At 42.9% G+C, this 18,277-nt stretch overlaps 1 protein-coding gene across 2 annotated transcripts; it reads left to right on the forward strand.

Annotated features, from left to right (window-relative positions):
- Positions 1-1,959: 1,959 nt before the first annotated feature.
- LOC307269650 (transmembrane protein 163a) lies at positions 1,960-17,796 on the forward strand (the record flags this gene model as incomplete). Of its 2 annotated transcripts, XM_080052652.1 has the most annotated exons (8): positions 1,960-2,155; positions 3,623-3,742; positions 9,172-9,215; positions 9,321-9,412; positions 11,660-11,756; positions 16,500-16,611; positions 17,178-17,319; positions 17,668-17,796. In XM_080052652.1, the coding sequence occupies 8 exons, from the start codon at positions 1,960-1,962 to the stop codon at positions 17,726-17,728; spliced, it is 864 nt and encodes a 287-aa protein (XP_079908778.1). In that variant the 3' UTR covers positions 17,729-17,796. The 2 variants fall into 2 exon arrangements, with proteins under 2 accessions (XP_079908778.1, XP_079908777.1); XM_080052651.1 differs by having other exon boundaries at positions 9,172-9,412.
- Positions 17,797-18,277: the final 481 nt, after the last annotated feature.

Genomic DNA, 18,277 nt, shown 5'->3' on the forward strand with positions numbered 1-18,277 from the left:
GTGATCATCGTACTGTGAAGAGATTTGTGGCTGATTCAGAGCACAGACAGGTTCGTTCGGATAAAGGTAATATGAGGAAGGTTTCTGCCAGACAAATTCACCGGAATAGGAGAGCAGCTGCTAAAATGCCATCACAAAGCAGCAGACAGGTATTTGAAGCTTCTGGTGCCTCTGGAGTCAATGCACCATCTCATGCTGCAAAGAATACCTCAGTCTGTGTCACTGGCTGCTTTGGGCATAAAAGGAGAGAACCTCATGGTATGGCCCCCATTTTCCCCTGACCTCAACCCTATTGAGAACCTTTGGAGCATCCTCAGGCAAAACATCTATGAGGTTGGGAGGCAGTTCACATCAAAACAGCAGCTATGGGAGGCTATTCTGGCATCCTGCAAAGCTATTCAAGCAGAAACTCTCCAAAAACTCACAAGTTCAATGGATGCAAGAATTGTGAAGGTGATATCAAAGAAGGGGTCCTATGTTAACATGTAACTTGGCCTGTTAAGATGTTTTTGATTGAAATAGCTTTTGATTTCACTAAATATGACCTTATTATGCTGCAAATTCAACAAATGACCATTGTTAGTTGTTTACAACCTATACATTTTTTTGAAACTCTGTTGTGCATAATGATTTGGAACAGTGCATTTGGAGTTTTTTATTATTGGGAGGTTTGTTCAATAAAATTCGAAATATACTCTAACGGTTGATGACTTGAAAATTATACTGACTGTGATTTGCATCGACTATTTAGGAAAATCTGTGAAAATCTCATTTGCCTTATAATTTGGAATGCAGTGTATAAAGATGATGGCCTTGGTCATTGTTCTTTAAATAGTTTGCCATATAATTGGATAGTGTAGGCCTATTAATTATTGTGTAGGCTAAATGAGACGCAAATATTTAATATGTTCCTAAGCAATGACATGGGGGGTTAAGTGGAGGCTTTATCATTTCTAAATACGGTTTTAATCTAAAGTAAACAGAATAACCAGTCTGCATGCTAATAAAGTAGCTTTGTATCTTAAGCCCCGTTTCCACGGCATTACCCGTTACCTTTCGCAGTGTGGTGTGGTTATATTTCGCCACACCCAAAAAAATTCGAAATCTAAAATTTGGGTTGTCGTTGCCCTCTCGCGCTAAAAAAGTAGGCTAAACTAACATTTTAGAGTGTGTTTGTTTGTTTTTCTGCTCACTAGAACAAACAAGTCGTGGCTATAACTAGGCCTACATGAACTGTCAGGTAGCTAGGGGATGTGACAGACAGACAGACAGACAGACAGACGGGTAACGGTGCCTGTCTGCCTGCAGGTCCACCACTCAATGAATCCACATGGGACAGGTGTTGTTCTCGCGCACGCGGCAGATGCAGCAAAGGTGCGAGTCCAGCGCGTGCGCAGCTAGGTCTCGTGAACTCCACCGGGATTAGCAATTAGAGTCCAGGTGCAGGTATTTCACCCCGTCGTGAAAAAATTCCAGTTGTGTGAATCTTTTTTTTTTTCGCTCTCTTTTGCTCCGACTGTGCGTATCAGGTTTGTGTGCCTGCATACACACAAATAATACCGGTTAGCACCTTCAAAATAAACTATGCTAACTGTTACTTTAGCCTACTTTAGACTCTACATTTTTAATAACAGTAGATACACAATATTCAAATAATAAATGAATGAAACCAAAGGCTAGAGTGTTTTGATAAGGCTGTTCGAATTAAATAAATATTGTTTCCATTTATAAGTTTGTTTCGAAGTCCCATCTGCTGATTTCCGCTCCTCCTCTACTCCAGTGTGTGTTTTGGCGCAACTGGACCTGCAGCTCTGCAACAAGGAGCCTCCCTCCCTCTCCCTCTCCTTCTCCCTCTCCGTCTCTGTGGGTCTCTTCACCCAATTGAACGCCCTGCACTTCTCGTCCAGGTGTGACATTTTTGGAGTGCCTCATTTGGGAACCGCGACTAAGCCGAGAAAGATGACTGACTCCATACCGCCAGACTCCACAACTGTACCGGACCCGGCTGTGATAGTGGACCCTACGGCGGCGAACGGGCAGTGTGAGCGAGCGGATCCCCATCTACAGCAACAGCAGCAACCCAGCGCAGAAAGTCAGGGAGAGGGTTTCAAGATGGAACAGGAGATGAAGATAACAGACAGCATAGATGACGGAGGTAGGCGCTGGTAGACATATGGGGGTGACATTTAGGATGGCACCACCGGATTCCCCCTGTAACCAAGGCGCACTGTGCGTAATGCCATGGAGAGTAGCCCGATGTGCGTTACACTGTAGTAGGCTATACATGCGCTGGAAACACCTTTACACCTGTATTTATATCAACGATATTTAAAATTGATGCTGTTCTTTTTCATGTACCTCCAAATGATACACATGCGCACTAATAACACTTTTTAACACTACACAGATACAATAATATAACTGATGACAGGCGCCGTAATGCTTTGGTAAATAAGATACATTATTCATAAAGCTGGGTTGAAATGGAATATGGAGCATGCACCCTTCACACAGTCAGACATCACCTCAAATACTGTGCGGTGATATACAGGTTTTGTGACTAAATCAGTGGATTGCCTTTGGGGAAGAGTGAAAGGCAAGCCTGTTAAACAGTGGCAAGTACAGTAGTGCCTGACTACCTGTACACTCTTAAGTCATCAGATATTAACCCCACATGCCGAGCTTTTCGGTGAGTTTGTATGAGGACTAGTCACTTTAATGAGATGGATGCATTTTTAAAGACCCTACCCTGATTATTACTGTATGTTTGCTAACAGAATGTTGATTTGCCTCAGACACATCAGAAAAAATCTGCCCTTGTGTGTTATTACCAGATAATTATCCTATAGCTTAAGCTGAAGGGATAACCCAAGCACATATCGAATGCTTGAGTTATGGTTTATAGGTTTATGGTCATACCAAAGTGTACCAAAAAATATTTTTCTATATATTTTTAGGATCAACAGGACAAAATTACTGTATTGACTCTGAAAACAAGAAAATAACATACTTGCGTAGTTAAGTAATTCATTGAAGAAGAAGGCCCTATGAGGATTAACCAGGGACCTTTTTTGCTCTCTTTAAAAACACTGTGTAGTTGGTTCCCCTTCTTTACTACGGCACTTGCAAAAGCAATTTTATATATTATACTATTAACTTATAAATATGGTAATGATTTAGCTTATTAAACTTGGGATGTTTGTTGTAGTCATGTCAGCGGGGTGTGTCAATGAGTGAATGGCTATTTCGTCCACTCTGAAATATCTCACCAACTATTAGACGGATCGCATACAATTTCACACACATTCCCAGACCATGTATCCTCCTGACTTTCGCGGTCCCCTGACTTTTCCCTTAGCGCCACATTGATGTCGGCGCTTGTGATTTGAAGTGAAACGTCTGAATGCAATGCCAGCAAATTTGCTTCACACATAGTGAATAAATAGTGCATGAATTCATATCAATCAATTTTGATGTTTTCCCCTTCTCTATCAAATTATCTTTGGTTGTGTTGTGGAAACGGAACTTCAAAGAAATGAAAACAGAGTCAGACTATCCCATCTATTGCTTTACACTGTATACTGTATCGGTGGGTCACTTTGCCCTGTGTTGTTGCCTGCAGGTCTTCTGGAAAGCAGCATGCGCCTCAAGCCCCACGAAGCGCAGAGCTACCGCAAGAAGGCTCTGTGGGTGTCCTGGATATCCATAGCCATCACCATCGTCCTGGCCATCGTTGCTTTCAGTGAGTCCCTCTCCCTTTAAGGTTTTCCTTTGATCTATCTATCTCTGAGGCTGTCTTCAAAATGTCTGGGTTGTCATGTGTGCAAAAAAAACGGACACAAACAAATACCTTTGCCTGCTGTTTTGGCCCCTTCAGTTGAAGGATCAGGTGTGTTGATAAATGTGACGCCCCGTTGATTAATGTGACACCCAACACCCTGGTTTAAAGCAACACGACTATTGATGTAGACGCGCATGATGCCAAGATCCTGTTTATTTTCCCTTAAACGTTCAGCATCCCCGCTTAAAAAGATAGTTGCTCTCGGGTAAGACGAGTACACGGAGCTGTTTTGCTGTCAAAAGTGTGAACCCGACCTTGACTCTTTGCAGCTTTCGCTGGAGTTTTATTTCTTTCAGAAGGCGGGACACATTTTTTCTTTTTGTTGGCGTGTGAAGGATGAGACCCCTACATACACCGGATGACTCATTCTGGGTTGTGAGATTGAGTGGAGGCAGGGCTGGTGGTGACTGTCTGTCTGACTGTCTCTCACATTGTTCGTATCACTGCGATTTCATTTCTGTGCAGGTCAAAGGCTACCCACTCTAGAGTCTAATATGGGATGAGGCACTTTTCGGTAGTGTTCATTTGTGTCGGAACAATTGGATTCAGATGGGCCCATTTTAGAAAATCCTGCAGATATTTCAAACACTAGATGTGTCAGATGTCTTATGCTTCTTCCTCCTCTGCAGTCAATGCAGATGAGGGCTAGTCAGATGCAAGAGTAGAGAGGACTAGCTTCTGCTGCAGTGTGGCGGATCACCTAAGATGTGCATACATAGATATGAGAGTTTCCTGTAGTGCTGAGGTCGCCCAGAAAGATAACCCCTGCGTTCCAAATCACATTTCTTTTTTCTCTCCTACATACTACATCTGACCATAAAAAGAATCTAGTTAGCATGCAGTAGGCATACACTTGGGACGTACTTTTACTTATTTATTTCATCATAACATTGCGCCTTGATCTTGCCTCTTGCGACCACAAGAATCAGGACATCCTTAATCTTTTTTCTACCATACTAAATAGCAGAAAGTATGGGGATTGGAACGCAGCCACTGTCTCACCTTCAGAAGCATTGAGAGTAACAACCTGTCGCCATGCTGTACAGTGCAAACGTTTTTAGGCCCTGCAATTGTTGCGGGTTAACTTTGAAATTGCTACCTCGACACTCTTAGGTATAAATGAAACACGGCACCGCTTGCAAATCGGCCACAAAAATGAGCAGAAGTAGAGATGACCATCGAGAGCGTAGCAGCAGTGATTCCAGTAAACAGAGATGTGACGGGAGAAAAAAAGCCAGTGATTAATCTAGTTTGTCGTGGTGTGGAATTAGGGTGAGGGACCCTGAACAGGTGTTAAAGAGTGGAGCGGTGAAAGCATGGAGACATTTTGTTTTGAACAATGCAAGGCTCTTCCTGAGTTGAGTCTGTGTTGTTTTTTGAGTGTTTTGCCCACTTCCTGTCCTCCTGATAAGGAAACGCTAGTAGAACAGCAGGAAAGGACTACAGGCCTGTCTGACAACCTCCTTCTCTGTCGTGTGTGTGTGTGTGTGTGTGTGTGTGTGTGTGTGTGTGTGTGTTAGGTAACACAGGTGTATGGTTTCTTAAGTTTAGTACATTCCACCCTGAACAAGCTTTATTCATTACAAACTGGAGATTCCAGTCTTGCTCAGTGCAGGTGCAGAGGCATTGTTAACAAGATCCATGTCGCCCCGTTGTCAAAAAACTGCACATGATGTCATTGATTGGATTGGATTTGTAACTATTCTATCTTTTAATACAATGAAAACCATTCATAATTGTATCATTTCGGTTTAGGATAATATGGCAATCATTGAAGAACATTACAAATACATTGTGATTAGATAATCATAATAGCCAATAATCATTGTTTTAATTCTAGTGTATCATGGCTGTGTGCAACGCCTTGCTCAACGCTTTGTTCTACCTGTTCTACCGTCCTTTGATTGACACTGTCATTAAGATGAACATAGACTGGCTAATGATCCAATGAGCCAGTTGCGTGTTAGCCCATTCAACAGCCACTGGCTCTTTGGAAATAGGCCAATGTTTACTAATGTAAAATATGTTCTCAGCGGCGAGCCCCATTGTACATAAGAACATTATAAGTGGGCAAAGGCAGCGTGATAACACAGTCATTAACCAGCTGTGTTTGTTGGCAGTTAGTGCTTTGACAGGCTCTTCACATGCAGGATCCTATAAGGAGCTTCCTGCATAAGGTACTATATATATATACATATATAAGCCACAGCAAATAGGACACAGTGTATTTCAAAGGAAGAAACGAATAGACTCTGTAGGCTGAAAGTACATGGGAGAGAGAGAGAGCAAATAGAAGAAAAAAAAACCTTACAGTACTCCATCCATCATTAACGAGCTGTATTTTATTTTAGATATAATGGACCAGCCTAATTTGGTCATGTCAAAAATACCCCTTATATCTAAGCTATAGTGATGACCCAGCCCTAAAGCAAGGCAGTCTCTTAACACTGTGTCACCACCACCTCCTGCTGCTGTTCCCCTGTTGGTGCTACATGTTGACAGAACGTTTACCGCTGGGTTACATATACCCTGTAAAACATTAGCCTTACTCAAACATGACATACATGACACTTAAGCATGTCTGAGAGTGTGTGAATTTCATTACGCCTGGGCAGGTGCAGCTTTCAGTGTTAAAGCTAAGCTTACCATGTGCTGGCTGTAGCTTCATGTTTAGCCCGCAGACATTGAAGTGGTAGGAATGCTCTCTAACTCTGGAACAAATAGTGAATAAGTGTAGGCCTATTACCCCAAAATGTCAAGCTATTTCTTTGAGTGTAGTTTAAAGAAATACATGAAACAAATGTGCTAATTATAAAAAAAAATTAAAAAAAAGGCTCAAACCATTGTATTGATCAGTATAGTGTCATGAAGTGAGGATCATCCTCTCACCTGATTGGACAACAGCACAGTGGATCATTTCAGTCTGCCTTTTTCAACTGCCTGGTTCCATCAAAACTGAAATAGACTTTTTATTGCTAGTTTGGCTTTAGGTAACGCAGAATTTCAACTTCAGCTCATGTTTTGTAATCTATCATGAAACTAGAAGGATATAACTGAAGTGGGTGAATACTTATAATGGAGGCCCATGGTGCGACTGCTTTAATAACCAAGCATTTGCAACAACACAGTTAGTGAGGCGAACACCAGCAGTCCTGTAAACTGTAAAACAACAAAGTGTTCCACTGCTATGCATAATGCAGCTCCACAAACCGCCAGCAGAGTGGCAGAGCTCAGATGGTGTTTTATCTTCTCATCTCCGGCTTCTCCTGTCAGATGTGACAATGGGGGGGAGAAGGAGGGAGGAGGGGGACTTCATATATATGTGTGTGTGTGTGTGTGTGTGTGATATACCCTGATGTGAGGCTAGAAATCCCGTCCCTTGCTGACACTCGCCCAGCTTCCTCAGGAGCCAATTAGCCATCGCCGGAGCTCAACTTTGAGGCGCAGTAGATTCATTAACACACTGTTTTGGTTCTGTTTTTGCTCCTAATGATGGAGGGAGGACAGAAGGGGAAGGGAAGGAAAGAGGGGATAAGGATAATAAATGTCTGGATTTAGACCACCAGCTCATGATGTTACTGTGTGGGGGTTTCCATTCTCTAATGAGATATATCTACTAGCTCACAAATCCTTTGAAATAGCATGAAAGCTAAACACACAGTCGATACCACGATGAGATTTTTTTCAGATATCTGAACATGAATAGAAACTGAGTGTTTGGCGTACATGCAGGCATAAATCTGCCCATGTGATTGTGGAATGAAACTGTGTCTTTGAGTTAGAAACTTACCCTGCGTTCCAATCCCCATACTATATACTATTTAGTATGCGAGAAAAAAGTTTTAGGATGTCCCAATACATGCACGTCAATTGAAGTATGCTGAAAATACACAATTCCAATAACATTTTGGAGTATTCTTCTCTATTTTTGACATAATGGAAAAAGAAATCTTCCTTATCTGATTTTTTCTCTCTCTCCTGTAGCCCTAAAACTCTTCCGTACTTTAGTATGTAGTGTAGTAAAAAGAAAGAGTATGTGATTTGGAACCCAGGGAGAATCTGCGTCTATTTCCTTTTAGAAACCTGGTACATATTTAACTTACAAACCCATGCTCGGCTCAGGCACTCTATGCTGATCCGTGGTATCATTAAAAAAACCAAGTAATTTTTATCCAGAGTTGTTTTGATCTTGGTCTGGGGAAGTGGATGGTTGCACCTTGAAACTGAATGGAGATGAAACAGTGAAACGGGAGGGAGAAACAAAATGGGTTCTTTGGAGACTGGGGGGCGGCGGGGGGGGACGGGACTCCTGATTCTTTGCAGCAGAAAGAAAGAGTGACCACAGAGAAAGAGATACCTCGCTATGCTGTGTGTGTTCTCTGCTGGCGGGGCTGAGGCGGGACCCCCCAGAGACTCTCGCTAAAAATAAACCTTTGGAGGAGAGAGAGCAGAGGATTCCTCTCCCCGCTATCTCTCTCTCTCTCTCTCTGCATCTTTCTCTCTCCTTTGTCTTCCCTCGTTCCACTCCCTATTGCAGCTATATGTGCGTGCTGAGAATTTAACACAATTTTCGCAGATGTTATGGCTCAGTTTGGGGTTTTCGACACAGGCATATAGATCACTTTATTAGGCCGAAAAGAGCACATGATATCCATATATCTTCCTTAAAAACTGCACCACTGGTATGTTATGATAAATGTTAAAAAGAATAACTTTGTAGAATAACAGTGAGAATCTTGGACATGACATAAAGTATGTTACATAGTATGGAGAATAATCCATGACTATATATTTGTATTGGTTTCTTCCATGAATATGTTTAAACTATCAATCACCGTTGTTCAGTCTCTCTCTCTCTCTCTCTCTCTCTCTCTCTCTCTCTCTCTCTCTCTCTCTCTCTCTCTCAATTCAATTCAATTCAATTCAATGAGCTTTATTGGCATGACTATTGTTGCAAACAGTATTGCCAAAGCATTACAGATAATAACAAAAGAGAACAGTCTTTCACAAATATTACTAAAAGAACATCCTGATATAACAATACATAGATATAACTATATCATATCGAGAATAACTACTTATTTACATATTAGATGTTATTGATTATCATTAATAATTTTTTATTTTTTTTTAATTAAAAATTAAACAGTGAGACCTGGTGTATTATGTCCTAATGTTGTGGCAAGCCGAAATAAACTGTCCTGCGAGGACGGAGCTCTCTTTACGCTCTCCCATTATTATTCTAAATTCAGGGGAGCTTCTAAAATTTGGGTGTTTTTGGCCGAATCTGTTAAAATATATTTCTCTCTCTCTCTCTGTCTTCTCTCTAGCTGTCTCCATCATGCGCCACAGTGCTTCAGCTTTTGGATTTGCCGTAAGTCGTCCCCTAAAGCCCTCTCCACTTCACCTCACTCGAGCTACTGTGTGGCTGACGCTGTTAGCATGTAAAAAGACTTTGTTTTCTTCTTGTGTGTTGCAGTTTGACGCTACACTGGATGTGTTGTCCTCTGTCATTGTTCTGTGGCGGTACAGCAATGCTGCGGCCGTCCACTCGGCACACCGCGAATACATGTAAGTACACAGCCAGTTACCTGTCACCCAGACCTGGCTAAGAATCGCTGTCGGTATCCACACATGGTTAAAATGCTAGAAAAAAGTAGAATTAAAACCATGGGAAGGGATATCTACCCAAATTAAACTCATCAAATATGACAAAGAAAATAGTTTTTCTAGAATTAAATCAATGAATGCTCGGAGAAAAATGGTGTAATTTTGACAGCTTCGTTCCTGTATATCGTTATATCTCAGTACACTATAAGCCTGCAGACAGCCTTCAGTTCTTTTGGCCTTTGTTTTGGCCCTAATGGTTTTTTTTCACCTACTAAGACCCAACACAAATGGAGAAATGATGAACCCCATCTCAATGTGTCCACAGTCTCTAACGTGTGTGTGTGTGTGTGTGTGTGTGTGTGAGCGCATGTGCGTGTGTGATTGGCTTTGTCCTACAGTGCGTGTCTCTTTAGCTTTGTCAACGTCGGCCCACTGGGAATCGCTCACAGACGGCTTGAATCTTATCAGTACCTGCCTGGTGGAGAATGACATGTGTGTGTGTGTGTGTGTGTGTGTGTGTGTGTGTGTGTGTGTGTGTGTGTGTGAGTGCGAGCGACAGAGTGTAGAGGTCAGGTGGGCTTTTCAGACTCGTCAGTTGAATGGTCAGGGTGGCGGCAGCAAGCTGGAGGCTGACAGACAGGCGTAATGCGATGCCACTTAATCTCTGAAAAGACACACAGCAAGTTCAACCTAGACAATAACATCTGTTACTGAGGGAATGGGATAAAAGGAAAACTACCAACTGAGCTAAGGGCGCCCCTCCCCCCCCGGGCCGGGCCCAGCAGCAGACCCGGGTTCGATTCCCACCCGCGGTCGTTCTCTGCATGTCACTCTCCTCTCCGCCCCATTTCACCTCTGTATCTTCAAACTATCAATAAAGCATAAAAAATGCCAAAAAATATCTTTAAAAAAAAAGGAAAACTGTCACTTTCTTTAGAACATCTGGTAGATTCATACAGTCAATCTGTCACACACACACACACACACACACACACACACACTTCAACCCACGTCAGCCATATTTTTGACAGATATACTGTACGTGTTATATCTTGTGTAAACAGTTTGCAATCTTCACATTAAAACATGACACACACACACACACACACAGACACGCACACACACACACACACACACACACGCACACACACACACTCACACTCACACACACACACACACAAACCAAAGCACCCACCCACACGAAAGCACACAGGTGATATAGTGATGTACAGGTGCAGACCAAGGTTGCCAAGGTAACAGTGCCTGAGATGTCTTAAGAAGAGGGATGAGGCTGTGGCTCATATTAGATTGTGCTGTGGTGCCAGTTATCCATGTTTAAAAACTACTGTCATCATGACCCATGTATTGAGGCAGACGCTGTGTTTTGCTGAAAACCCTCCTCTGTGTTTTTATTCTTTTTTCTGCTGTTGTATCGTGTTGAAAAGCACAAATGAGGTTTGTACATCCACTGTGCAAAAGAAACAACAGGCGGCCTATTAGAGGGGATTGAGAGCTTCCATGGTGTGTGTGTGTGTGTGTGTGTGTGTGTGTGTGCGCGTGTGTGTGTCGGTGTGTGTGTGTGCGTGTGTGTGCCTCTGTGGACTTCCTAGAGGGATGTTAGGTGTTGCCTTGGTTACCTCATCCGGTCAAAAAACGCAGGAGAGTCGAGCGTGGCTGGAGAGAGCGGCTTTCAGCGTTGAACACACACACACACACACACTGCTAGCCATGCATGACCATGAGTGCATATGCTCCACTTGTTCTGTCTCCCTCCGGACTCTGTTAATTGGGTAAAAGGGGGTGTAACGGAACAGCTGCTGCCTTTGGAATAGAAGTCTTGGCTGTGTGCATCAGTGTAACACACTTATCTGTAATTCAGGAATATTTTAGTGCCACAAGAGTAAAGAGTGTATAGCTAGCAGGTCTGTCAGGCTGAGGTACTTTGTGTCTAATGCTAATGTTAGCAACATGCTAACATACTCCCAAAGACACCGCAAATATACATCATGTTTAGAAAGTATAATGTTAGTTTTGTATGTATGCTCATACAGAACTTCACACATAAAAAACTACAACAACTAACAATGCATTAACATGAGCAGATAACTCAACAGTGAATGAGCATTAACACCGTCAACATACAGACTGCTGCCATCATTTGTGTATGTGTGTGGTTTAGTAAGGCGTCTTTTTTTTCCCCCTCCACAGAGCCTGTACCATCCTGGGTGTAGTTTTCATTCTGTCCTCCTTGTGCATTATGGGTAAGGCCATCCACGACCTGGCCACCAAGCTGCTACCTGAAGTGGTAAGGATCGAGAGACCATAACACAATGCACACATGTTTATAGAGAGCTGACATTTTTTTTCTCCTCACATTTTCCCTTTTTATGTTGACTTAGATTTGTTTTGATATGCCCTTATTACACACGCCAAAACCCTAGATAAAACTGGATAATACTGGATTACAATTTACTACCAAAGCCCCCCCCCCACCCCCCCGACATGACCTCATACAGTATATACCAGTAAATGCCTCTGAACTCGGTGAAGGGGTCAGAATTTGGTTCACGCTACGGACGGAGGAGAGGATTTGGATTAAAATCTTCACCATGAGGGACAGATTATGTTATCCATCGAAGTCTCGGGGAGAGCGAGGGGGGGGGGAAAACACATTACCATTCAGCAGTACATTATGACAAGCTGTATTACTGTCAGACTGGCTCATCCTGCCCACTGCACTGGCCAGCGTGCAGAATTTAAGCGCAAAATTTGGTGTATGATCAGATTTTTCCGTGGAATTTATCTGTCTTTTTGAAGGCAGCAACCCACGTGTCTAGCAAGGATTCGTAATACCGTCATTTTGCCAGACATGGATTAAGAATCCAATAAGGAAAAAAAAAAGTGCCTGTTGACTCTGTGCCTGTATCTAATAATATCTGAGTGTAGGACCTACTTCTCAGCGTCCAAGCAAACATGGAAGCAGTTATTTAGTTAATTTGCTACATCATGTGCCGTGACTACATCTGATAAGACGGCATGTTTTGGATGGGGCATGTCTGACGGCGAGTCAAATTTATAAACAGGAGAGTTCCCATTGAGTTAGTTAGCTCTGATACTTTCTGTCTCCAGGCAAAAATAAAGTCATAGCCTATCACCACCCCCGCTTGCAGATTTTCCCACAACTTTTCAAAATAATCCGATTTCTAAGGTTAAAAGTTGATTTCAAATCCTGTGTATTTTCTTGTGGCGTTAAATAGTTAAATAGAGTGAGCATCCTGCTTAACCCGGATTAGACCTCCATTCTCCGCGCTCTGAACCCCTGCTCACTTAAAACAAAGTGATTGGAGCTGGGAGAATCAAGCCACACATGTCTAAATCTGTGCTGTGAAAACATTAACAGCACATTAACATTAGCTGTGTTCATATGTACATATGTACACTATGGCTCACTGTAAGGAGCTTAGGGGAGGAAATGTGTTTTCAGGGCTCTTAAAATCACACAAACTGTCTTGGTGTGTGTGTGTGTGTGTGTGTGTGTGTGTGTGTTTGTGTGTGTGTGTGTGTATGTGTGTGTGTGTGGGTAGGACTAGCTAACGTTCTGAAAGAGGTGGATCAATGTTTGCCTCAAGAGAAATTAGACTTTAAAGAAGCGCGGTTAGTGTGCAGCAACCTTAATTAGTTCTTAGAAAATAAATGATTATCAGACTCAATATCTGTGTGTGTGTGTGTGTGTACGTGTGTGTGTGTGTGAGGGAAGGATGTCACAATGCCTTTGAGCTATTCACACCTCCTGAAATAGCTTCATCACCTTGTTGCTGGGGGCGATAGTCATCTCTGTAGAAACGCAGCCGAGGAGCCCAACATAGTAATGCCTAAGATGATGATGAGTGAATAGCTGTTCACTGACTCTTTCCACTTTAGCTCTGTCATTCTAACTCAAACTCATGCCTTTGTCATGGCTCCCTCACCCAGGAACTACAGCTCGTGTCGTAAAAACACTACAGCTTTTTTTCCAAAGGGGGTACAACAACGAACAAAATCTGAAAGTTCCTCGGAGAACCTCTAACTGACTTTATGCATGAAATTGTACCGGAAGAGCTATCTACTCTAGGCTAAGTGTCACCGCTGAATATTGGCTTGGCATGCCTACACTGCTCCTACAGCGATTTCTTCCCGTTTCCTCTGAAAACATGTGTACGAGTGAAGATGTCAGATAAATTGTGTCTGAACAGGGTTTTTTTTTTTTTTTTAAACAAAAACGGGAAAACTGTCATGTTTTCACCGTGTAAAGTGCCCCTAAAATGGTCTAACTAATATTTTTGAGCCAAGTTTCATATATAGTTTGCCAGGCCACAACTATTTACACATTCAATGGAATATTTATTGGCCAGACATTGCAGGAGTTCTGACATTCTGTATTGTCAGATATAATAAATAGTCATGATGTCCACGATGGTGTTTATGATGCTAATATTAAAAGTACCTTTACGCTCTAAATTTGTAATAAAGTAAATGTAGGCGAAGTAATTGGGATATTGGAGCAGGTCTCGTCAATAAGGCTATGTTGGTGTTACACACTTATTGCCGATGCGTCTCCGGGTAACTGATTTCAGTTCAGTTTCCCTGCCAACCTTATCATTTACTAACTGCCTGGTGTTAATGCATCGGTGCTTTGTTGTTTATGTTATCATCTAGAATGTTTTTCTAGTTTTACTATGAACAAATCAAACCCCCCCCCCAGCTCATCATCACAGCTGGATGCTCTTTTATCAAATCTATTTCATATTATTGGATCAACAAACCTTGGTGAGAAATGCAGAGTCTCAAATGGCCTTTGCGACTCACTCAAGGCTCAAAACTCAATCATTTCTGATAAGATTTTATTGATTTATCCGGCCCACTGAGTTTTTTTTCGTAATTTCTGCAGCAGGAGGGGTGGTGGGGGGGGGGGGGGGAGAGAGAGAGACAGGCCTGGCAGACAGATGGTGTTTTCTCCTCTCCCGTTCTAGCAGACTGCTTTCCTACATGCATCACAGTCGGACTTAAATATAGCTAGTGCATGCCTCACAGCCGCTCTCAGTATGCAAATGTTAGAGAGAGAGATATGGTTTATATTCACGACTCCCTCTCTCGACCCGCTTAAATGTTAATAAGGTAAGCAGCTGCCTAGGTATGCAGTGGTGAGAGAGCGAGGGAGAGACAGACAGAGAGAGAGAGAGAGGGTAATGGAGTGGAGGAGTATGTCTGGGTTTTGACACCTGACTGTTCCTGCTATGTAAGCCTTCCAAGGGCCAATTAATGTCAGGGAGCATCCACAACAAAGCTGCAATGAACATACATTTCATCATCTGCTTGTGAAAACCTTTCAAGTTCCGAAATATTTGATATTTGGAGGGCAAGCAATTCTACTTCTTTATTCCCTATTAAGAAACCCTGGAAAACTATTCTTTATTTTATCCCTGGCTGCCACTTTTTGGTTTCTCCAATTCCAATTCATTCTAAATGATACACTTGTTGGCCTACTAAGAACAATTAGTACCGTTTTCATATTCTGCCCAAGGATCTCTGGTTGTCAGATGAAAATGTCAAGCCCTGTGTTCCTATTCTAGGCAGGCTCTGTTTGCCATGAGCTCTACCTCTCCTTCTAGTGTGTGTGTGTGTGTGTGTGTGTGTGTGTGTGTGTGTGTGTGTGTGTGTGTGTGTGTGTGTGTGTGTGTGTGTGTGTGTGTGTGTGTGTGTGTGTGTGTGTGTGTGTGTGTGTGTGTGTGTGTGTGTGTGTGTGTGTGTGTGTGTGTGTGTGTGTGTGCGCGCGTGTGTGCGTGTGTATGTGTGTTCCCCTCTCCTGTGGGATCAAAATGCCAGCTCAGCCCCTTCTTTTGAATGTTAATTAGAAGTTCACTGGCGGAGATTCCCCATGATAACTGACTGAGAGTCGCGACACGGCATCTTTCATTTCGGCTAACTGGAGGCAAAACTTTACAAATTAACTCAGTATGTTGTGGTTTTGTGTGTGTGTGTGTGTGTGTGTGTGTGTGTGTGTGTGTGGGGGGGGGGGGGGGGGGGTTCTTGGTCTGTTTGTGAGATACAAGCCTGTCAGTTTGATTCTAAAATGATGAGTAAGGAGAACCATTAACATATACTAAATGGCAACTTTGGTATAATTTAAACCAGTAGTGAATTATATACCATCCAATAGCCTCCGATTTATCCCATACAATTAAATAATTCTAAAACGATGGCAAATCTTGAATAGCTCCCATTTTGAAAAGTGCAGCACGCTGAGGTTTGTCTCTCCAGCTGCTGTTTGATGTCTCTGATCTCACTGAAGAAGCTTTGCACGGCTCCAAGGCCATAGTGCAATATTAATGCTGCCGCAGAGGCACCCGGTACTACATGCAGCTCCCCCCCCTCTCTCTCTCTCCCTCTCTCTCTCTCCCTCCCTCTCTCTCTCCCCCTCTCTCTCTCTCTCCCTCCCTCTCTCTCTCCCTCTCTCTCTCTCCATCCACACCTCCCTCTCTCTCTCTCCATCCACACCTCCCTCTCCCTCACACATTTACATTTGGCTCCCCTTCATATGAGACTCAGTGGGCACAGCGAGTAAGTCATCTTCAGTTCATCTTCTTTTAAAAGGTGCTACGGGGAACTTTAAAATATTTCTGAAACAGTCAAATTTTGTTTTAGCAAACGTCAATGCAAAGAACGCTATGTTTTATATCGTTTTTCTTAATGCCTTTGCCATGGGTATACGTTCACCCAGGAACAACAGCTGGTCAAAACACCACCGCTTTTGTCCAAAGGGTGTGCAAGAATGAACACAAATTGAAAGTACCTCGGAGCACCTTTTAAAAGCAAAAGAACAAGCCAGAATGCTCATGAAAGTGGTCCATACAATGAGGGTACAGCGCTGGACATGATCATTTCTCTTGTAAACAATAATAGAGGATCTCAAGAATCTCATAAAAGTGGCTAAAATGATAACTGATACATAGGGGTGTAGGATTGGACACCATTAACACAGTATCTCTCTCTCTCTCTCTCTCTCTCTCAGGATGGATTCCTGTTCAGCGTGTCCATAGTCAGTGGCTTGCTCTGCCTCATCCTGGCTGTGATCAAGTTCATGCTCGGCAAGGTGCTCACCAGCCGAGCCCTCATTACTGATGGTACATACGCACGCGCACACACCACACACACACACACACACACACACACACACACACACACACACACACACACACACACACACACACACACACACAAATCACACACGCCCCACACACATCTGGAGCAGCTTTAGAACAATTTGTAAAGAGCTAGCCTCTTTACTACACAAATTCCATTGTAACGTTCATGCTTCTATACACTAACATGTGTGTAGGTTCTACTCATTCAAGTCATTTCCCAGTAGCAACAGCACAGTGTGACATGCGATTTGCAACACAGCACCTAACCCCACTCACATGTCTGTCACACTCACATTCCCACCATGGAGGGACACACATGTTGGTCCTCACACAACCAGATGACCTCTCAGCCTTATGACATAGATGAGAGACATTTCAAGAATCTGTCATGCCACGGGACACATCACATGTCTATTGGACTAAACTAAAAGCAACTAGGGCTGCATTCCAACACTGAGCCTAAAGTGAATCTCTTATCAACTGACTTCATATGAATATGTTTTACAAAGAGAAAAACCATGATTGTTTGTCCTTTTCTTTCCCAGGATTCAACTCACTTGTTGGGGGGATCATGGGCTTTTCCATCCTCATCAGTGCTGAAGTGTTCAAGCATGAGCCGCAGGTGTGGTACCTGGACGGAGCTATAGGCGTCTTGATCGGTCTGGTCATCCTCCTCTATGGAGTCAAGTGAGTCATTAGAGGTCTTAGAAGAGTGATTTTTTTTTCTGCCATAAACAACTAGAGACTTACTTCGATCTAGTATGGGATGGTGATCGCGAAAATGATTCTTAAGGTTTGGAACAAAGAGATAGCCCCCCCCCCCCTGTTTTGACATCTGGCTAATAGAGTTCACTTTATACATGGAGAACATTCAATGTCTGCCATCGAAACCTGTGTAGTAGAGTACGCCATGTTTGTAGTTTATTTTATTTGATCTTTTATTTTCTCTTTTTTTAGTGATTTTTTTTATGTGTATGTTTAATAAAGTATTAAAACAACACTCAAAAGCTAAAATGTGGTCCTCTTCTGCTGCAGGCTACTGGTGGACATGGTGCCACGCATCAGACAAACCCGGAACTACGAGCGCTTCGAGTGACACACCACGGTGGATGAGAATGTGGGAGTGAGAGAGGAGGGGGGCTTTGTTTGGGTGTGTATGGAAGGGGACTGACTGACTGATAGAAGAGGGACAGGGGAGATCACACCCCCCCGCCCCCCTCCCCAACACAGTCTCTCCAAAGACAATCCAACTGAGTCCATACAGTCCTCACCATTCAAATGTATTGAACTGAGGATCCCCGCCCGACCGAAGGATACAATCTGTGGCACCTTTTAATTTAGAAATTGATTGTAAATATAATATATTAATTAATCCGTCTTTTAACTTTTGATCGGGGACTGTGTGTTCTTTTCATCGTCTCCATATTTTAACAAGAGGTTTACACACACGGACACTGGAGCGTGTCCAATGCCGCCTTGGAAAGCAACAGATTTTTTTGTACAGCCATGTTTGCTCATCGCCCTGTCAAAACACGGAAGTTTATTTTTTTTTCCCATGGTCCCTGAAGGCCTCTGCTCCGCCAGGCTATAAAATGTCTCAGCAGTGGCAGGTCACAGTGATTGACGCAGCTGATGTAGCAAGTGG

Source organism: Ammodytes marinus (genome assembly GCF_949987685.1).
Source record: "Ammodytes marinus genome assembly, chromosome: 24".
NCBI lineage: Eukaryota > Metazoa > Chordata > Actinopteri > Uranoscopiformes > Ammodytidae > Ammodytes > Ammodytes marinus.